Consider the following 16,222-nt stretch of genomic DNA (forward strand, 5'->3'; position numbering starts at 1 on the left):
AATTCTGAGCCTGCAAACTGTAGATTAATATGATCAAATTAATGCAGTTTAAAATAGCTGAGATTGCTTTCAAGATTGCCTAATCCTTTAAAACAGAACTGAAATCACAGAGGCAAAGCCTAAGGACTTTGGAACCAAAATCAATAGGAGGAGTCCTGTTAAAGGGATCAGGCTCTTCATTCAACCCTGAAATTGTGGAGGGCAGGGGAAGGGGAGAAAGACATTTGCAGGGAAGAGCTTTGGGGGTTAAAAAGAAGCATAGCTAAGTTCATTAAAATACACCAATTAAAATGTCAGGTCTTTAGGATTCATAATTCTCCAGGCAGCAGAGAAGCTTTAGGTTCTAGCTGCAAGCATATCCCAGACTTGCCAGCCCTAAGGCTATTGCTATTTATTGCTCCAGCCTGTGACATACAGTACTTTTAGCCACAGTGGTCCCTAAAGCCTCTTGCCATGGTGTTCAGAGCGATGCACCCTGCCCTGAGTTGGGACCAGGGGCCAAAAACATCTTCCTTGTGGCTGGAGGACTTCTGCCCACTCTGCTCCTTGCAGAAGCAGAGCTGGGTCATGCAGGAGGGTCGGGCATCGCCACAGTGATGAGGGACACTCTCCTCATAGGGCTGAGCCTGTGGAGCACTCGGAGATGGGAGAGATCTGCCATTGTGGGAGGAGGTGGGCAGGAAGGTGTCTCTTTAGGGCTCTCGGGAAAGCTCTAGGCTGTGTCTGCCTCCGGGAGAAAAAACAGGTAATGAGTCAGATTAAGCTATCTGGTAGGATACACCTAGTCATGGCCCATATGGGGAGCATCCCAGTGGGCTGTGATGGCAGGAAGAGAATCCTTTCAGATCTTACGGAGTTGGGAAAATTATTCACAAAGGCTGGCAGGAGGAGTTCTTTCCTAGAGATGCTGAACCCAGACTAAATTTTGAAAGCCTTTCTGGGTTCTTTGGTCCCATGGTCTGAGGGCTCTTTTTTTTCTTTTTTTTTTTCCCTAAAACACAAGGTAACTTAAATGTAAGGTTATTGTAATGACTGCTTAGTAATCTTGAAGAAAAGCTATCCTGATTGTTGGGATTCTGCGTTGTAACATCATTTTGTGAGATATAATAATTCATTGAAGGACTAGCACTGGTATGCAGGAGATAGTAATTTCAATGGAATTAGTATCTGAGATCCTTTATCTATAATAGAGGAAAAGTAATAAAAACAAGAGACAGAATTAGCAAAGGTGAGTTTATAGGAAAATCGTGAAAAATATTTCTGCTGAAATAAACCTTCAGCTCAATAATATCTTCCAAATACTTCACAGATACCAATGCATTCATATTTCCAGTGCACTGTGGGGCTATGTGGTTTAAAATTATGTTTTCCATTTTACAGCTGAGAAAATTGAGGTACAGGGATGTTGCAAGATGGCTAAAATGACACTGAAAGTTTGAAGGAGACAAATATAGAACTCTTGTTTTAGAGGACCAGCTTTCAGTTCTTTAACTTTTAACCACAGTATGACGTCTTTTTTATTTGCTTGTTTCCTGTTTGTTTTCCTGTCTCCTTCTCTGCTTTGGAAGGATTTAAAGATTTACAGTGAATGAAGGAAAATATGCCCAGGAGAATATTGGTGTGTAAAATGAGATTATCTAAGAAGCAATGAAGAATCAGTTTTATGAATGGTTGAAATTACTGGTGAAATATCAGAATTCTTTGCCAGTGGATTTAAGAAGCAATAAGTACAAAAATAGAGTTGTATAGATTATTTCATTCTGTTGTTATTTCTAAGTTTTCTTCCATTTTTCATAAGGTTAAAATAGTGTATGATGGGGGGGCGAACAGACAGCCGTTTTAAAGACAAGTATGCAAAATCCAAACAAAATGCTCTAAGGTTCATATTTTCAGGTGCGTTTTACTTTTAATATGAAAAGATGACTGTACTATGAAGACCTTCAATTTAACATCAAAAGAAAAATGCTTAACTGGATCTATTATTGTTGCATAGTATAGAAGTTACCGATGGTTGTCTTTTTAATTCAGATATTAATGCCATAGAGGGTTGTATCTTGAACTGTATATTTCAACAAACTTTCATCTGTAAATCCCTGTGGTATTGTGTATTTAATGGACAAGTAAACTGATAAAGACATTATGAAAAATCTAAGTAATTTCTGTCTGAATAAAAGATACAATTTTTTTCCAAGAGTGTTACAGAAGCTAGCATTTTAGAAATAAAGCCGTGGGATGTGGATCATACCTACATGCTGCTTCAGCATATGGAATTAAGGAAGCTGCTTCTATATTTGGTATTAATGATCCATATTGTGCCATAAATACTACACCAAGATGGGGACAGATGTTCTTTCAAGATGGAAACAGATGTTCTTTATTAATTTACTGTTTTTCACACTCAGTCTTCTGAGCTAGAAGCTCTATATTGGAAAGATTGTATGAAAAATGGAGGAGGATTGTATGAAAAATGGAGAAGACAGGTAGTTTCTAGTGACAAGTAAACTATTCTTATTGAAAACTTGAACATTTCAGAGTCAAAGCTGAATTTTAATATCTAGCATTTACATTTTTGACCTGCTGGAGAAAAGTTATACTGTTGTACTTAGAGTTTGGGGTGCTTTTCTGAAAGAGCCCACTGTTTTCTTGTTGGGTTTGTTGTTGTTGTCTAAAATGTAGATACCTGTACCTAATGTTCAGGGACCAGAGTCTCATAATCGTTATTGGTGGTATTTATTCAGAAGTTTTTATCCTCTATGCAATGCTAAAAGACTAGGGTACACTTGTGGCTGGCAGCACCAGCAGAAGGGGTGTCGTCAATCAGAAGAGGCTTGGCTACTTGTCCCAGGTCCCGTGGCCAGAGCTGTGTCTGTAAAGCTGCACCTCCAGGAGCTGGGCAGGGCAACCACGGCCATAGCAAACCACTGGGAAGACCCTCGGTCAGTCCTCCCCAGCAGGAACCCAGCTCCTGGGTTATGGGATCGAAATCAAATGAAAGCTGGCTACCTATCAGAGAAGATCTCCATTGCATGAAGGAGGTGAGAGAGAAGCACAGCTGTGTTATTAGTCTTTCCTCATCAGAGGAAAATGTGCAAAGTATGGCTCTGCATGGAGGAAGTGGTGGAGGTGCACAGGACCTAGACCATCAATGTTTTTAAACTGAAAGCAGGTAGATTTAGATTAGATGTTAGGAAGAAATTCTTCACTGTGAGGGTGGTGAGACACTGGACCAGGTTGCCCAAAGAAGTTGTGGAAGCCCCATCCCTGAAAGTGTTCAAGGCCAGGTTGGATGAGGCTTTAAGGAACCTGCTCTAGTGGAAGGTGTCCCTGCCCATGGCAGGGAGGTTGGAACTAGATAATCTTTAAGATCGCTTCCAACTCTAACCGTTCTATGATTCTATAATGCTGACATGGGAGGTTGGCTTTCCTTCTCGTCCTGCTACTGAGTGGAGGGGGCAGTCTTTGCAGGCTCCCTATGGTCCTGGGCCAGCCATCTTCCTTCCTGGGATGTGCTGGCCGTGGCATGCACCTTCTTGTGAAACCTTGCTGGGAGCTGCTGACAGGGTGCACTGACCTGGAGCATGGTGTCACTGCTCACATCCGTCACCTACTGCCTGCAAGAAAGCCATTCCAAAATGGCCAGTGATTTTCTGGAAATCTTCATGCAAAGTATTTTCAGGAGAAGTAAAAGAAATATACCCGTACAAAACATATATACTTGTTCTAATACGAAGTGTTATTTCTAATTTCTGCTTCTCTAAAAGAAATAATAATTTCAAATTTCACTCTCCATCTCTGAAGATCTTGTTTTTGAAGGAGGATCTGTGATTATTCCTGCCAGTAAGACAAGCTCTCCCTGGAGCTCTGGGAACATTTGGGGAAGCAGCATCTATTGAGGCAGCACAACTGCTCTCCCACGGTCCTAAAACATTTGGTGTGACGATTACAAAAGGGGCCAGACAGCCCCATTCATCTGATTTTCATTTGTTTCCTTCAGCTGTTGCACCTTTAAAGATTGTTTGCCATGCCAAGAGTGATTTTTCTGGGATTTGATCCAAAATTCTCCTCATTTCTGGAGCTAGGCTGAATTACAGTTAGCGAGTTAGATAACAGGCATCAGAGGGAATGGGGTTTGCTGCTGTTCCTCTCCTTCCCTCTGCCCCTTGCTGGGGCTGTAGTGCCAGGGGATGGGAGCAATTTCCTGAGGCTCGGCCCTGTGGTGAGAAACAAAGAGAGATATGGTGGGGGACTAAGCCCAGAGGCTTATGTTCAGCAGCTCGTCTTCTCCTCATGCTCTGGCTCTGTGACATGGAACTGTGAGAGGGAGAACCTTGCTGGGGAGAGGTGGAGCAGGCAGCAGAAGATCAGCAGTGACCACAAACTTCTTGGACCAGCTCGGGGTGAACAGACTGTTGGGGACCCACGTTTACCTAACCAGGACCATGCCCTGGTGTTTTCTAGATTTCTATTTGTTGTTACTCTCTCCTGGATTCCCTCAGTGTGCCTCCATCCTCCTTGAAGTGCAGTGGCTAAAACTGGATGCTGCCCCATATAAGACCTCGCTGCTGGCTGCTTATGGCACAAAAGTCCCTTCCCATATGTTACAATATGCTGCTTTTATTAAATGCCTCCTATTTTTTTATTTAGGAGAGGAGAGCTGAGGAAAGGGCCACCAGATGGTTGGGGGCTGGAGCACTTGCCCTCTGGGGAGAGGCTAGGTGATGGGCTGGCTGGAAAAGGGGTGACTTTAGATTCAAGAAATGAAAGAGGAGAGGTGCTGACTGGACGGAAAGAGAAACTTCGTGCCCAGAGGACAGGCAAGACAGGGGACAGGTTGCTCAGAGAGGCTGTGCAGTCTCTGTCCTTGGAGGTTTTTAAGACCTGGCTGGATGAAGCAACCTGGTCTCATCTCACAGCTGCTCCTGCTTTGAGCAGGGCTTGGAATGGAAACTTCCTGAGCTCCCTTCCACCCTGAATTATCCAGTGATTTATTTGCTTGTTCTTTTGCAAGAGCTCTGTATTTAATTTGAAGTATACTAAAACTTCCAGATCTTTTTGTGTCCTCTCCCCACCATCCTTAATTAATCACCTAATTTAGTTGCTATTTTATTTATGTATTTTATCTTGCATTCCCAAGGAATACTCGTCTTACTGAATTTCATCTGACAGATGTCTGTAGTTCATCAAATCCATTTTCAGTTCTTACCCCATTCTGGAAAGTCTTTGACTCCTGGATTCTCCCAAAAAGCCTGAGCTCTCCTCCAAGCCGCTGCATGGAGCAGGTCATTGCAGATTGCTGTAGTGTGTTCTGGTTCAGTTGTGCTTAAATACCAATAATTATTCTCTAACTGTGCATTTCAACTTCTTGTGCAACCACTGCAATTTGACTTAAGCTGGTTTGTGTATGGGGCACATCATGTGTCACCGCATCAGGAGTCTCATAGTCAGTGTCCAAGTCCTGCTGTGCTTCTCCTTGCTGCTGCTGATTTAGTCGGCCAGTTTTCCAACAAAGGAAGGAAATTTGATCTGAGATGATTCATACTGAACAACCTCATTATAAACATCTTGAATTTTTCTTGGCTCATAGAAGCTCTCTCGCGTAACACATGGCAGGCAATATTATGCTTTTTCTTTGTTATCCTCAATAATATATACGTAGATATAGATATACATACATACATTCACAGATTCCTAGGTGTTTATTTCAGGCGGCCAGGAGCAATGTCAGAAGGTCTCATAGGCCACGAGGACCAGGGGATGGTGACTGGATTTGTAAACAACATTTCTAATAACTTGATTATCCCTGCAGTTAGGCTGGCTGTAACTTTCCAAATCTCCTTTTCGCCCATCTTAAATATTCTTTTAGCACTATTTTGGTACTTTCAGTATCTTCTATGACTTTCCGAGGATAATTGCTCCTAGTTTAGGTAAATCTTTGGCATCTCCTAAAGTGTCATCCAGTGAAGTTTATTGAGCTGTGCTGAATATATCAGTTCTGCCTTCCACCCAGCTCCTGGTTCCTTCTGTGTATGCTGTCCAGGTATTCTTTTCTGTTGCTTTCTTCCTTTCCTTTCCTTAGAAAGTACATCATTTCCATGGTCAATCTTACTGGTTTGTGATCATTTTCAGTACAGTTGCTTTCTGTCTTCAGATTATCAACCAGGTCTTCCATGTCTATAGGGGTGAAGCCTAAAGTAAGTTCTCCTTAGATAATTTTGTTCACCTTATGAAACACAAAGTTGTCTCAGACACAGCCCATGACTTTGAAGACCTGTATATGTACTGTCCTACAGCTTTTCCAGTAAATATGTGAGTAATTAGAAAGACTTGAAGCAGATGGAAGTGTGCAAACACTTTGTAACATGATTGGCTACTGACTTTAGAACAGGTGTCTGAAGTAATTATGCCCTGTTGTCTTCTGTCACAGATGATGGTAGCAAGAAGAATAAGAAATATTATTTCTTACTTGAATGTGTTTTCTTGAAATCAAGCAGGTTAAGGTAAAAAAAAAAAAAAAAAAAAGAGAGATGTGAAAATGTCCTTAGTTCTTTTAAAACACAGTCATAAAGTGATTAGGAGACCATGTCAGAACTGCTATTGCTGTGAAGGGAAGGGAGATGGATGAGTGGAGAGCAGGTGATGTGGAGCCTCACCTCCCTCCATCCCTCTCACACCATGAACCAGCCACCTGTATCATGGGTAGCAGATGGCAGGAACTGTGCAGAGCAGGCCATTCCCTTTCCCCCTTCCTTTGCCCCCCCTGCCCATCAGAGTTGTGTCCCATGGTGACTAGATGGGAAAATCTTTTATGCATGGAACTTCTACAGCAATCATAAAAATGGTATCACGATAGCAGAGTCTTGTTGCGATGTTACTCGTAAGCATTTATCTTTTTTGGAAGAATAAGATAAGCACATGTTTGATACTAATCAGGCAATAGCTGATGCTATTTTTTTGCTCTTCTTTACCATATTACTTAGGAAAATGTTCTTCGTTAAACTCTCTTTTTCACAGAACCTCTGTGTCAGTGGTATTAAGTGCCCAAGTGTATTTGTGTTTGTTATCGTGGAAGTGCATGCACAGATTGAATTCTTTTCCATCTTTTTGAGGGCATATGCTTTGGGAGCTAAAAATTACAAGTGTTTGAAGCCTAATCCCAATTCTCCCTCCTACTGCCTGTTTTCTGGCCTCAGATACTCACTTAACCTTTTTCCTCTCCGTGGTTCCTTCCTCTTCAGTACAGGGGTATGCAACTTTAAGTACTTCTCCTGGGGATTTCATAATTCATTAAAAAATTTCAGCACTTTGAAGACATAAAATATGTATATAGTAAATGCTAAATATTTTTACAGTGGTGCAAGGAAAAGGTTGGTTTCTGAATTTGAGTTCATTACCTCCCATAAAATTAATTTTCCTTCTGTACTGCGTTTCAGGACCTTAGTCATTCAAACATTAATGAGTGCAGAACTGAGTAATGAGTTTTGCACTGCTGCCCTTCTGACTGGGCATTCATACAGTCACGGGTAATTCTCAGTTTTTGCTGGTCCACTTGATTTATTATTGACTTAATAAATCAAGTCACCTGTATTTAAAGATGATTTAGCTTAATCCTAGGTCTTCCAAACCTGTAATTCTGGAAGTAGGTCTGTGTGACGGGGGCAGTTCACTTGAGCAGTCCTTGGAGCAGAGACCTGCACCCAGAACTTGCTTCTCACAGGTGAGTGCTACAAACATCCCTTTTATGCGCTCTTCTTTCTCCAAAGAATTAAAAATAATAAGGGCTTCCCTTCATTCATAAAAGGAGTTGAAGACAGCCTATCTTCTGCAGCTTTAATCTGTGAAAGAGGAAAGTGAAATGCACAGGTGTGAATTCCCTCTGTCGGAGAAGGGCATCATGTTAAGAGCTCCTGACTCTTGGGGGGAGTGCGCTCACCCCTCAAGTCTTTGTGTGGAGAAGATGAGGGAGGGGCAGGGTGGGTACCATCAAGATGTATAAGAAAGGATTGGTTCCCTGCTCTTTTTTAAAATGGAGCTATGTAAAGCTTGCAGACACAGTTACTGCAGGGTGTCATTACCTGTTCCTGAGTGATGATGGGCATGGCCAGAGCATTTAGAAGTCAGTTTGCTTGACACAGAGGGAAAAAAAAAAGGCAATAAGTGCCAAATGCCAACTAGTTAAATGTCCTAATTCTAGTGTCCAACAGAAGTAGCTGGAGCAGTGTTTGCTACTGGCTTTGCACTGAGAGTATGCATCCATCACATGGAGGAAGACTGTTTTCTAGCAAGTTGCAGAGGGTGAGGTAGAAGACGGTGAACAAGTTTTTACTAGCTAATGCTATCAAAATGTAGAGCCCTGCGCATCAAGAAGGAGAAGTGAATAACTTTGAAAACGAGATAAGGGAGAAGAAACTAACTGGATAGAGGAAAGTTTAAGAATTACTGAAGCTGGGGCAAGGGTTGTGTGTGCATGCATTTCAGATCATGAAGGAAATAAGAGACAATTAACAACACTAGGCAGCCACCAGCCTGTCTGGCAGCTCTCGGTAGTCAGTCCAGAGGATGCCAGCTTGCCCTGACAGTAACCAGAAGTGATAACCTAGTTTGTCACCAGCCAGGCAGCCAGGTTTCAGGCTACAAAAGGTAAGAACAAGAGCCATATTTCTAAGAAGAGTTGCACTTCTTTGGGTTGTGTTGAGCATCGGTGCTAAATTCCTGCTGCTCTGCTGACGAGCCAGAAATGCACATTGTTGGTGTTGTTGAATTACTGATCTATTAATTGCTATCTCTTCTGGATGCTGCAGTTGCATTTTTCATGCGTGTTTATTGCCTTTTGTTGCTGCCTGCCGAAGATACTGTGGGCAGATCCTACATCTGATGCTTTGTTTTAGTTGCCTGGCTACTGTAAAATGTTATCTTAGCTTTTGCTGAGGTGTCACAGATGCTTTCTTGATGAGTGTCCAAACAAGGAAATATGTAAAAGATGCTGGTGAATGCTGTGCTTGCCTGGTTCTGTTGCTTTTGCTAGAGATGCTACAGTATGCTTACTTTGCTTTGCAACTACAGAGTATCTGTACAATAACATAGAAGGTAGACTGAAACCTTTCACTTACACAGCGGGGTCATGGTCAATACCAAAGGTAATATTATCTGTATCTTCATATGCAAAGGAACTGTTGGAAGGAGATGGTGGGCAACCGCTTCACTTAATTGCAATGCATTCTTTTCTGGTAATTGTTACAAAGAAAAATGATTTTTCCTGTTGACTGTATTGCCAGATTTTTCCCTTCCTCTCTCCCTGTGAAAGTCTCCAACAGAGAGAGATTCAAATCTGAAAACTTAATTGCGATGTTGACTTCAAACTTCTTCTCTGCCAAAAACTGAAAGTAACCAGTATTTCTTTCTGCTCTCTGCATTATCTGTTTATGCCTGCATAACTTTATCTCTACATCACCAGCACTTCTGACTAAATTGTTTTCTTGTACTCACAGTTTGAAACCTCTTCTAAGGTCTCTGAATAAGCTATGTTTCCTTCCAGTCAGTCCAAAAATATTTTGTCAGCGAATAAATAAAAAATTACTTTTAACAGCTGTTTTACTTCCTTCTTTTAATGTTATTGCAAGCCTTTTCTTAATTATTCTTGCCTTTTGGCAGTTGCGATGCATTAATATTTACAAGATGAGATGTAGTTTTCTGTTTATATTAGCAGTCCTCTGTCTGTGAGATCTGGACCAACCAGAATGCAGGATATCCTTTCTCATCGATTCATCAGGTTCATAATGTAAGATACAGTGATAAATGGCTATGTTGTCACTCTATGGATGTACAGTCTGTTGCCGTGGTGTTATCTGCGGGTGTCACGTCACTGAAATGACAAAAAAAAAGTTTGTAACTTGTCCGCCCCCTTTTTGGGATTATGTGTGCGCGCATTCGTGTATCATGCCGTGTGGTTGGCATCTGTTGGCTGTATGGTGTACATACAGGACATGGGGGGGTTGCCAGCAGCAGTCTCGCTCGCTCAGGGGGAGCTTTGACTTCTGTTCCTGATGTTTTCATTGCTCACTTTTTCAAAGCGAGAAACCGTGTAAACGTCTCGGTTTGCACAGTTTCACCCCCACAATGTGTTGTGCTGCCCTTTCTGTGTTAATCTATAGGCTTTGCCTCGCTGCGAAGCACACAGTGTTTGCAGAGGCTCTTTTGGGGCATTGGAGGTAACGTTGATGATGCTCTGAATTTTCATCACTTCTGTGACAGTCACATGTGCTGTGCACATGAGAGCAAACCTGGTGATCCGTATTGCTGCGTAATAAGGACGACAGCCAGTCGTTCAGGATAGTATTTCGGAGGATCTGTAGATTTCTCCTAATTTCTGTCATACAACTGCCTGCTTGGAGCATTTCTGCCAAAGAGGGGCTGTTTTGGCCACCAAGCTTTGAGAAGCTTTTCAAATGTAAGTGTGCCGTGGACCTGTTTCCATGATTTCAAAAGCCAAAGATAAAAGGAGCTAAAAAAATTTCTCTCGCTCTAGGAATTAAAATGTAAGTAAATAATGGCTGGTCCACAGAACATTTAAAATTCTTACAGGGAGAAAATTATTAATTTTTCAGCCAGAAGTGTTGTATCTATCTGTGCTCCAATTTATTGTTGCCATGGTGACTAATGCATGTTACCGTAACCAGGCATGAGGCTTTAACAGGTAAAAAGTTGTAAGAGGTGGTCCTTGTTAAAAATGAATACAATTAGGCCACTCAAAACCAGGCCTTTTTTTTTTTTTTTTCCCTGTATTGTGAAGGGTTTTTAACATGACATTTTATAAAAAGATGAGGCAGGTGTTAGATTTTATAGAGGTTGTATTGAGATTACTTCTTACCCATGACTACTTCCAGGTGGCTTTAATGTGAGTCAAATGCAGTTCTCAGAGAATGGGATGAGATAGAAAAATGTGCAACAATTGTAAAAAATTACCTAATAGCAGTAATCTGCTTCCGTAGCTCATTTGACATCAAGCATCTGACCCTTTTTAGAGCACTGAGAAGTGCACATCTGGCCATTTTCAGGGTTATGAAGCACGGCAAGAGCATGAGATACTGGTCTTCAAGGCTACGACCTTTATAGTTAAAAGTTGTCACTGTAAAAGGATTGAATTTTTACCACTCTGGCACCTGACTTGGGACCGTTTTTTGATTGTAAATTCTTTATGTGCAAAATGTGGAGTAAAAAAGTCCTCTCTCTCAAGGTGACTGAGGCCAGAGAGAGGAAAGGCACTGGTTAAAGGCATGGGAAGGTTAGAATACTAAAACACAGGCAGTACAGCAAAGAACACGTGATAAATTGCACAGCTGTCTGATGAGCTGTAAAGTTAGATGAGGAATAAATTATCTCTTGCCTTTCTACTTCATCAGAGAGAGAAAAATCTCCATGCGTATATTGTGTCATAAAAAATACATAAGCTTAAATGTTTGATTATTTCTTATAATTGCAAATTAAATATTCAAACCAGAAAATCCTTATCCTATCATATCTATTTTTAAAAATTAAATCAAACATCATAGTTGGTCCTGAACAGCAATTTACGAACGTTTCTATACTGCTTGAAAGAGTTTTAGGTGCTTATGAAGGTCCTGAATCTCAATACATCATCCATGAGTTGTTCCACACCAATTCCTCAGATTTAGGACTACTAGTAATTCATATTTTTCTACCCCAGACTTGAGACATGTAATTTCAAGTCTTCTCTAGGTCAAAGATGTTCTTGCTTTGTATTTTACCTGAAGTAATTTGCCATCGCCAAATCCTAAATTTCAGAATTTCAGTATCTGACTAGTCAGTCAACTGAGGAGCTCCTTTTTTTTTTCCTGTGGGAGGATTTTAGGCCCAGATTTATGAAAGTATTGAGCTGTCTAAATCTTGCTTAAAAGCCTTTGTTCCCTTTAAAAAAAAAAATAAATAAAAAATTGCATGGGGAATATGTAATAGTAATTACACTTCTAAGCATCTTCATGGATCTGGGCTTTGGAGGCTTTGGAGACTACCCTGTTATAACTCAGTCTAAATAGGTAATGAGTACTAGTGATAGTATGGTTTAAAAATCTAAGGAGTTCAGTAAGAAAAAGGAGACCAGAAACCTCTCCTGCTGAATATTAGAAAACGTGAAACAGTTACAAAAGCAAATTTTATGAATGTGTATAACACGTCTTCTTCATCCATCATAATAATCTATACCTACGATGTTTAATTTTATGCAGCTTTTCTTAGTAGCTGTTCCCTCTACAAGACACACTGAAAGACATGAAAGGTCCTTCAGGTGCAGTGGTCTGCTAGAAACAGCAGAAATCCTGTATCTGTGTGCCCTTAACCACAGCTGTATTGTGTGTTTAGATCATCCTAGAGACATGTACAGCAATCATGTCAATTCTGTTTTGTCTAATTTAGAAGGAGGACGTATTTGGACAATTGTATATATTTATAGAGCAATTAGTGGACACGAATGATCTCCACATAGTCCCTCTCTAAGTGTCTCATACACTAGTTTTATTAGCCTGGTTGAAGATTATTTCTCATTGCCTTGTGATTATTGCTTCCGAGATCTTTTTCTTGCTTGATAAAATTGAACTAGCGTGAGAGGTAATCACTGTTCCTCTTGTTACCACCCCCCATTTACATACAGAAACAATGCTTTTAATATCTTTCAAGCAAAAGGGAGTGAAACTGTAAAATGGCGTACTCATTTTACTCACTATGTACCCTGTTTTATTTGTCAGTACTGTCCATTTTCTGTGTGCGAGGAAAGTCACCTGCAGACCAGAGCAACAGAAGGGTTTGGTGCACTACCCAGGGTTACTTATTCCATAGAAATTCTGTTCCTACCTCATGGGCATCCCTGTGCTTCCTTGGTGGAAAGACCCATGGTCAAAAGATGTACTTTTATAGCTTTTCTATCCTGGATTTACTCCTGTTTCACCATAATAACCTTTTGCTAAATGGATAGGGCGTACCTTCCGAGAACCACTTCTTTACACAGAACATGCAGGAGTGTATCCTTATTTGGAAAAAAAAAAGACTATTTCAAATAGCCTGTTAGCTGTGGCCTTGAACAGTTCATAAGAGCCAGCTGCGCACACTGAGAATTTGTGATGGATGCGATCCATCTTCTCTCATAGTCAAATACAGACTCCACTAATAAGGATGCATATCCTCACCCCTTGTAATATTTAAGCCTTATTTCACAAGGAGAACTGCTTCTTAAATCGAATTCCCATTTCAGATTAAGTATGATGGAAGGTTTTTACACATTAGTGGTCAGAGGGATTCATTTCTGTGGATACAGAATGGCAAAACTTGGAGCAACTGCTCCTGCTGCTTTCCTTTCCAATTTTGAGGGTGAAGTCGTATCCATAGCATATAGGCAACTTAACCAGGCAAAAAAGAAATTACAATACTGTATAAATTTGTAGATGTGCTAATAGTGCCAAGATCAACTAGGTTCGACTTGTTTTATGATGTTCACTTGCTTGAAGTTACCACATTGGCAGGGTAATGTGATGTTTCCAGTTTTATCTCTTGCTTTTCATTGCAGAGTTGTGCAAATGTGTGTCGTTTCATTATTTTGTGACACATGAAAATGATGTACTTGTTTTGTTTACTCTGTCCTGATTTAATTAGTAGGATGTGATAGTTTGCCAGACTTTTGAATGTCTTCGATAACAATTTTTTCATGTGTTTTTGATGCTTAACTTCTTTTTGCTTTAAAAGTCTTAACTTCTAGCCATATTCTGTGTGAAATGCTGATGACAATTCCTTGCCAGCTTCAACACATATTTTAACAATATGACATGCATAGAAAATACATAGAGAGAAGTGTAGGTAAAGAAAGAAGTAGCATAATCCAAATTGAAGTAATCATGTAGGAGAGGGTAAAATAGTGGGAGGAAGGAGGAAGGTGGGAATAGGGGAGGAAGGACGATCAGGAAGGAGAAATCTGATCCCCAAAAGACAGAGTGGGCAGGAGAAGGGAATTCAGAGACAGACCAGACTAGGCAGGGAAAGGGAGAAGCAGAGCTGGTGACAGAGTGAAGGGAGCTTGTGAAGAGGAGAACTCCATCCATGGGGTCATTTTCAGTTAAAGTGAGCTGACACTGGTTTGGCAGCATCCCAGGTGTTGTGGAGATGGGCAGCATGGTCACGTGTGAACCAAAAGTAGGAGAAATCACAGTTAACAAAATAACTAACCTCAAAATAATGATTTTTTTGCATGGGCCTGAAAGGTGGAAGGACCCCTCAAGTGCCCAGAGGTCAGCCCAGGTCCAATAAAGCCATGTCTTAAAATATGCAATGGCAGGTGAGACCCAGACCAGCACTGCCGTGCTGGGGGCATTCCTGTACCCATGCCTGCATTAGCTGTTTTTGGAAGGGAGAAGAGTATCCTGCAATGGGATTTGGCAGCAAACTGCAGTCTTATCCATGTTTTCTGAGGGCTTTGAAGAAAGAGAGGAGATGACAGCTCAGGAAAGCAATCACCTATATCAATGAGAATGATGAATGTGGAAGGGCAATGTTAGTAACTCTACAATGAGACATCAAGAGGAGGTGATCAAAGTAAATATTCATAAAGAGATTAAAGAATGCCTCGCATATTTGAAGAATGTATAAGAAGTCTTCAGATCAAAGCCAAGTCTCAGTTATTTAGCCATTTAGGAAAGTTAGTTATAGGTTATATGTGCTGGATAATGGAAGACTTATTAACTGTGTAGAAAAGCTTGTAAAACACATAGCGGAATTTGTGAATGGCATTTTTGTGCATCTCATGATTTTTTTTCAAGTGCTCTCATCCTCATATATGTATTGTAAACAGTTATTTTTAAGGAACATTTCCGCTGCCTAATGACTTTATTCTCAAACCAAATGATTTAATTAAGGCCTCATTAAACACTACAGAAGATGACTTTGAATTATAAATTAAATCATGAAAAATGTTGTAGGAGTTGTATTCCTTTATTTTAGTAACATGGCTCTATGTGTAGAAAATAAATTATTGTTAATTGAGCACAACAATGGAGGGCTACTTTATAGTGAGTTTGCCTGCAACTTCTCTTATATCTCAAACTGTGATTTTCAGACAGGAGACTGGGGAGAGCCTTCAATTACCTTGCGACCTCCAAATGAAGCCACAGCATCAACACCTGTACAATATTGGCAACATCATCCGGAGAAACTCATCTTCCAGTCATGTGATTATAAAGCATTTGTAAGTGTTGATAAATTTAGTGGTTTGATTTGGGGTAGATACATTAATCTTAGAGTCTGATAGACTGTTGGGGTTTTTTTTTCATTTATAATATTTTCAGTCACTCTTAATGAGACAGGCCACTTCCTCTGAAATACTGTAATTGTAATAACTGAGACACAAGGATGCACAGTACTTTTTGCTATGAATTTTGTGATATATTGCAGTCCATGTAGCAACAGTGTTAGAGAAATGACAGTATGAATAAGTGGCTAAGTGTTGTAGAAGTGACAGTGAGAGCAAACACCCCTACTTCGCATTTGTCACAAATCTCTGTTTACTACTTACAGAAAAATAATAAAACATAATATGGGATCCTCATGCCTGTCTTAATGCTGCATGCACAGTAGTTAAAGCAAGTATTACCTTACCTGAATTTTATACACCTGGTTTTGGGGAAGGGAGCTAGGGAAGATGGAGATCAGGGTCCTGAAGCCGTGTTTTCTGTCCATGGGACAAGAGCTCGTTCAAACCTCTCCCAAACTGATGACTAATTGAAGGTACTGGTAGCAGTCAGTTCCTCCAGGGAAGGGAGTATTTATTTTTACCTCCCAATAGCTGTAGCCGATTCCCACTTCCCATCCCTGGAGAAAAGGATCTTCCCCCTACAGCTAAAGACAATTAGTGTTCTCTGGCTGTTATAAATGCTTGTGAAGTAGAGAAAGATCTCCTGAAGTACAGAAGTCATATTGGAAGAAATGTTTTTTAAATGAAAAAAACCTTTCTAAAGCTGTGAGTTCCCTGTCAACAGGGCAGGGGAGCTGATGTTTCTGGGGAGCTGAAGAGGTCCCTCAGCCCACCTGTTTAAACTCTTACATTTCCCCTTCTGACTTTGCTGGAAAGCACTGTTAAAGTTGCTAAAGGTGCTTCCCAGACCACTGTGTCCTCCTTGAAGGTGGCCACTTAATAGGGCAAGGCTGACATTTTACAAAGGAAAGGGGGTCA

The 16,222-nt window shown here is 40.7% G+C and overlaps 1 protein-coding gene across 2 annotated transcripts in view; it reads left to right on the forward strand.

The window, feature by feature from the left end:
• ANKS1B (ankyrin repeat and sterile alpha motif domain containing 1B) overlaps positions 1–16,222 on the forward strand; it is a 441,596-nt gene that overhangs the window by 396,066 nt on the left and 29,308 nt on the right. The window contains exons 20-21 of one of the 2 annotated variants that reach the window (XM_074144245.1): positions 9,701–9,775; positions 15,110–15,238. In XM_074144245.1, coding sequence (XP_074000346.1) covers positions 9,701–9,775; positions 15,110–15,238 — 204 coding nt within the window. The remainder of the gene's footprint in view (positions 1–9,700; positions 9,776–15,109; positions 15,239–16,222) is intronic. The other variant, XM_074144246.1, reaches the window with a different exon arrangement.

Source organism: Numenius arquata, chromosome 2 (assembly GCF_964106895.1).
Source record: "Numenius arquata chromosome 2, bNumArq3.hap1.1, whole genome shotgun sequence".
NCBI classification, from domain to species: domain Eukaryota; kingdom Metazoa; phylum Chordata; class Aves; order Charadriiformes; family Scolopacidae; genus Numenius; species Numenius arquata.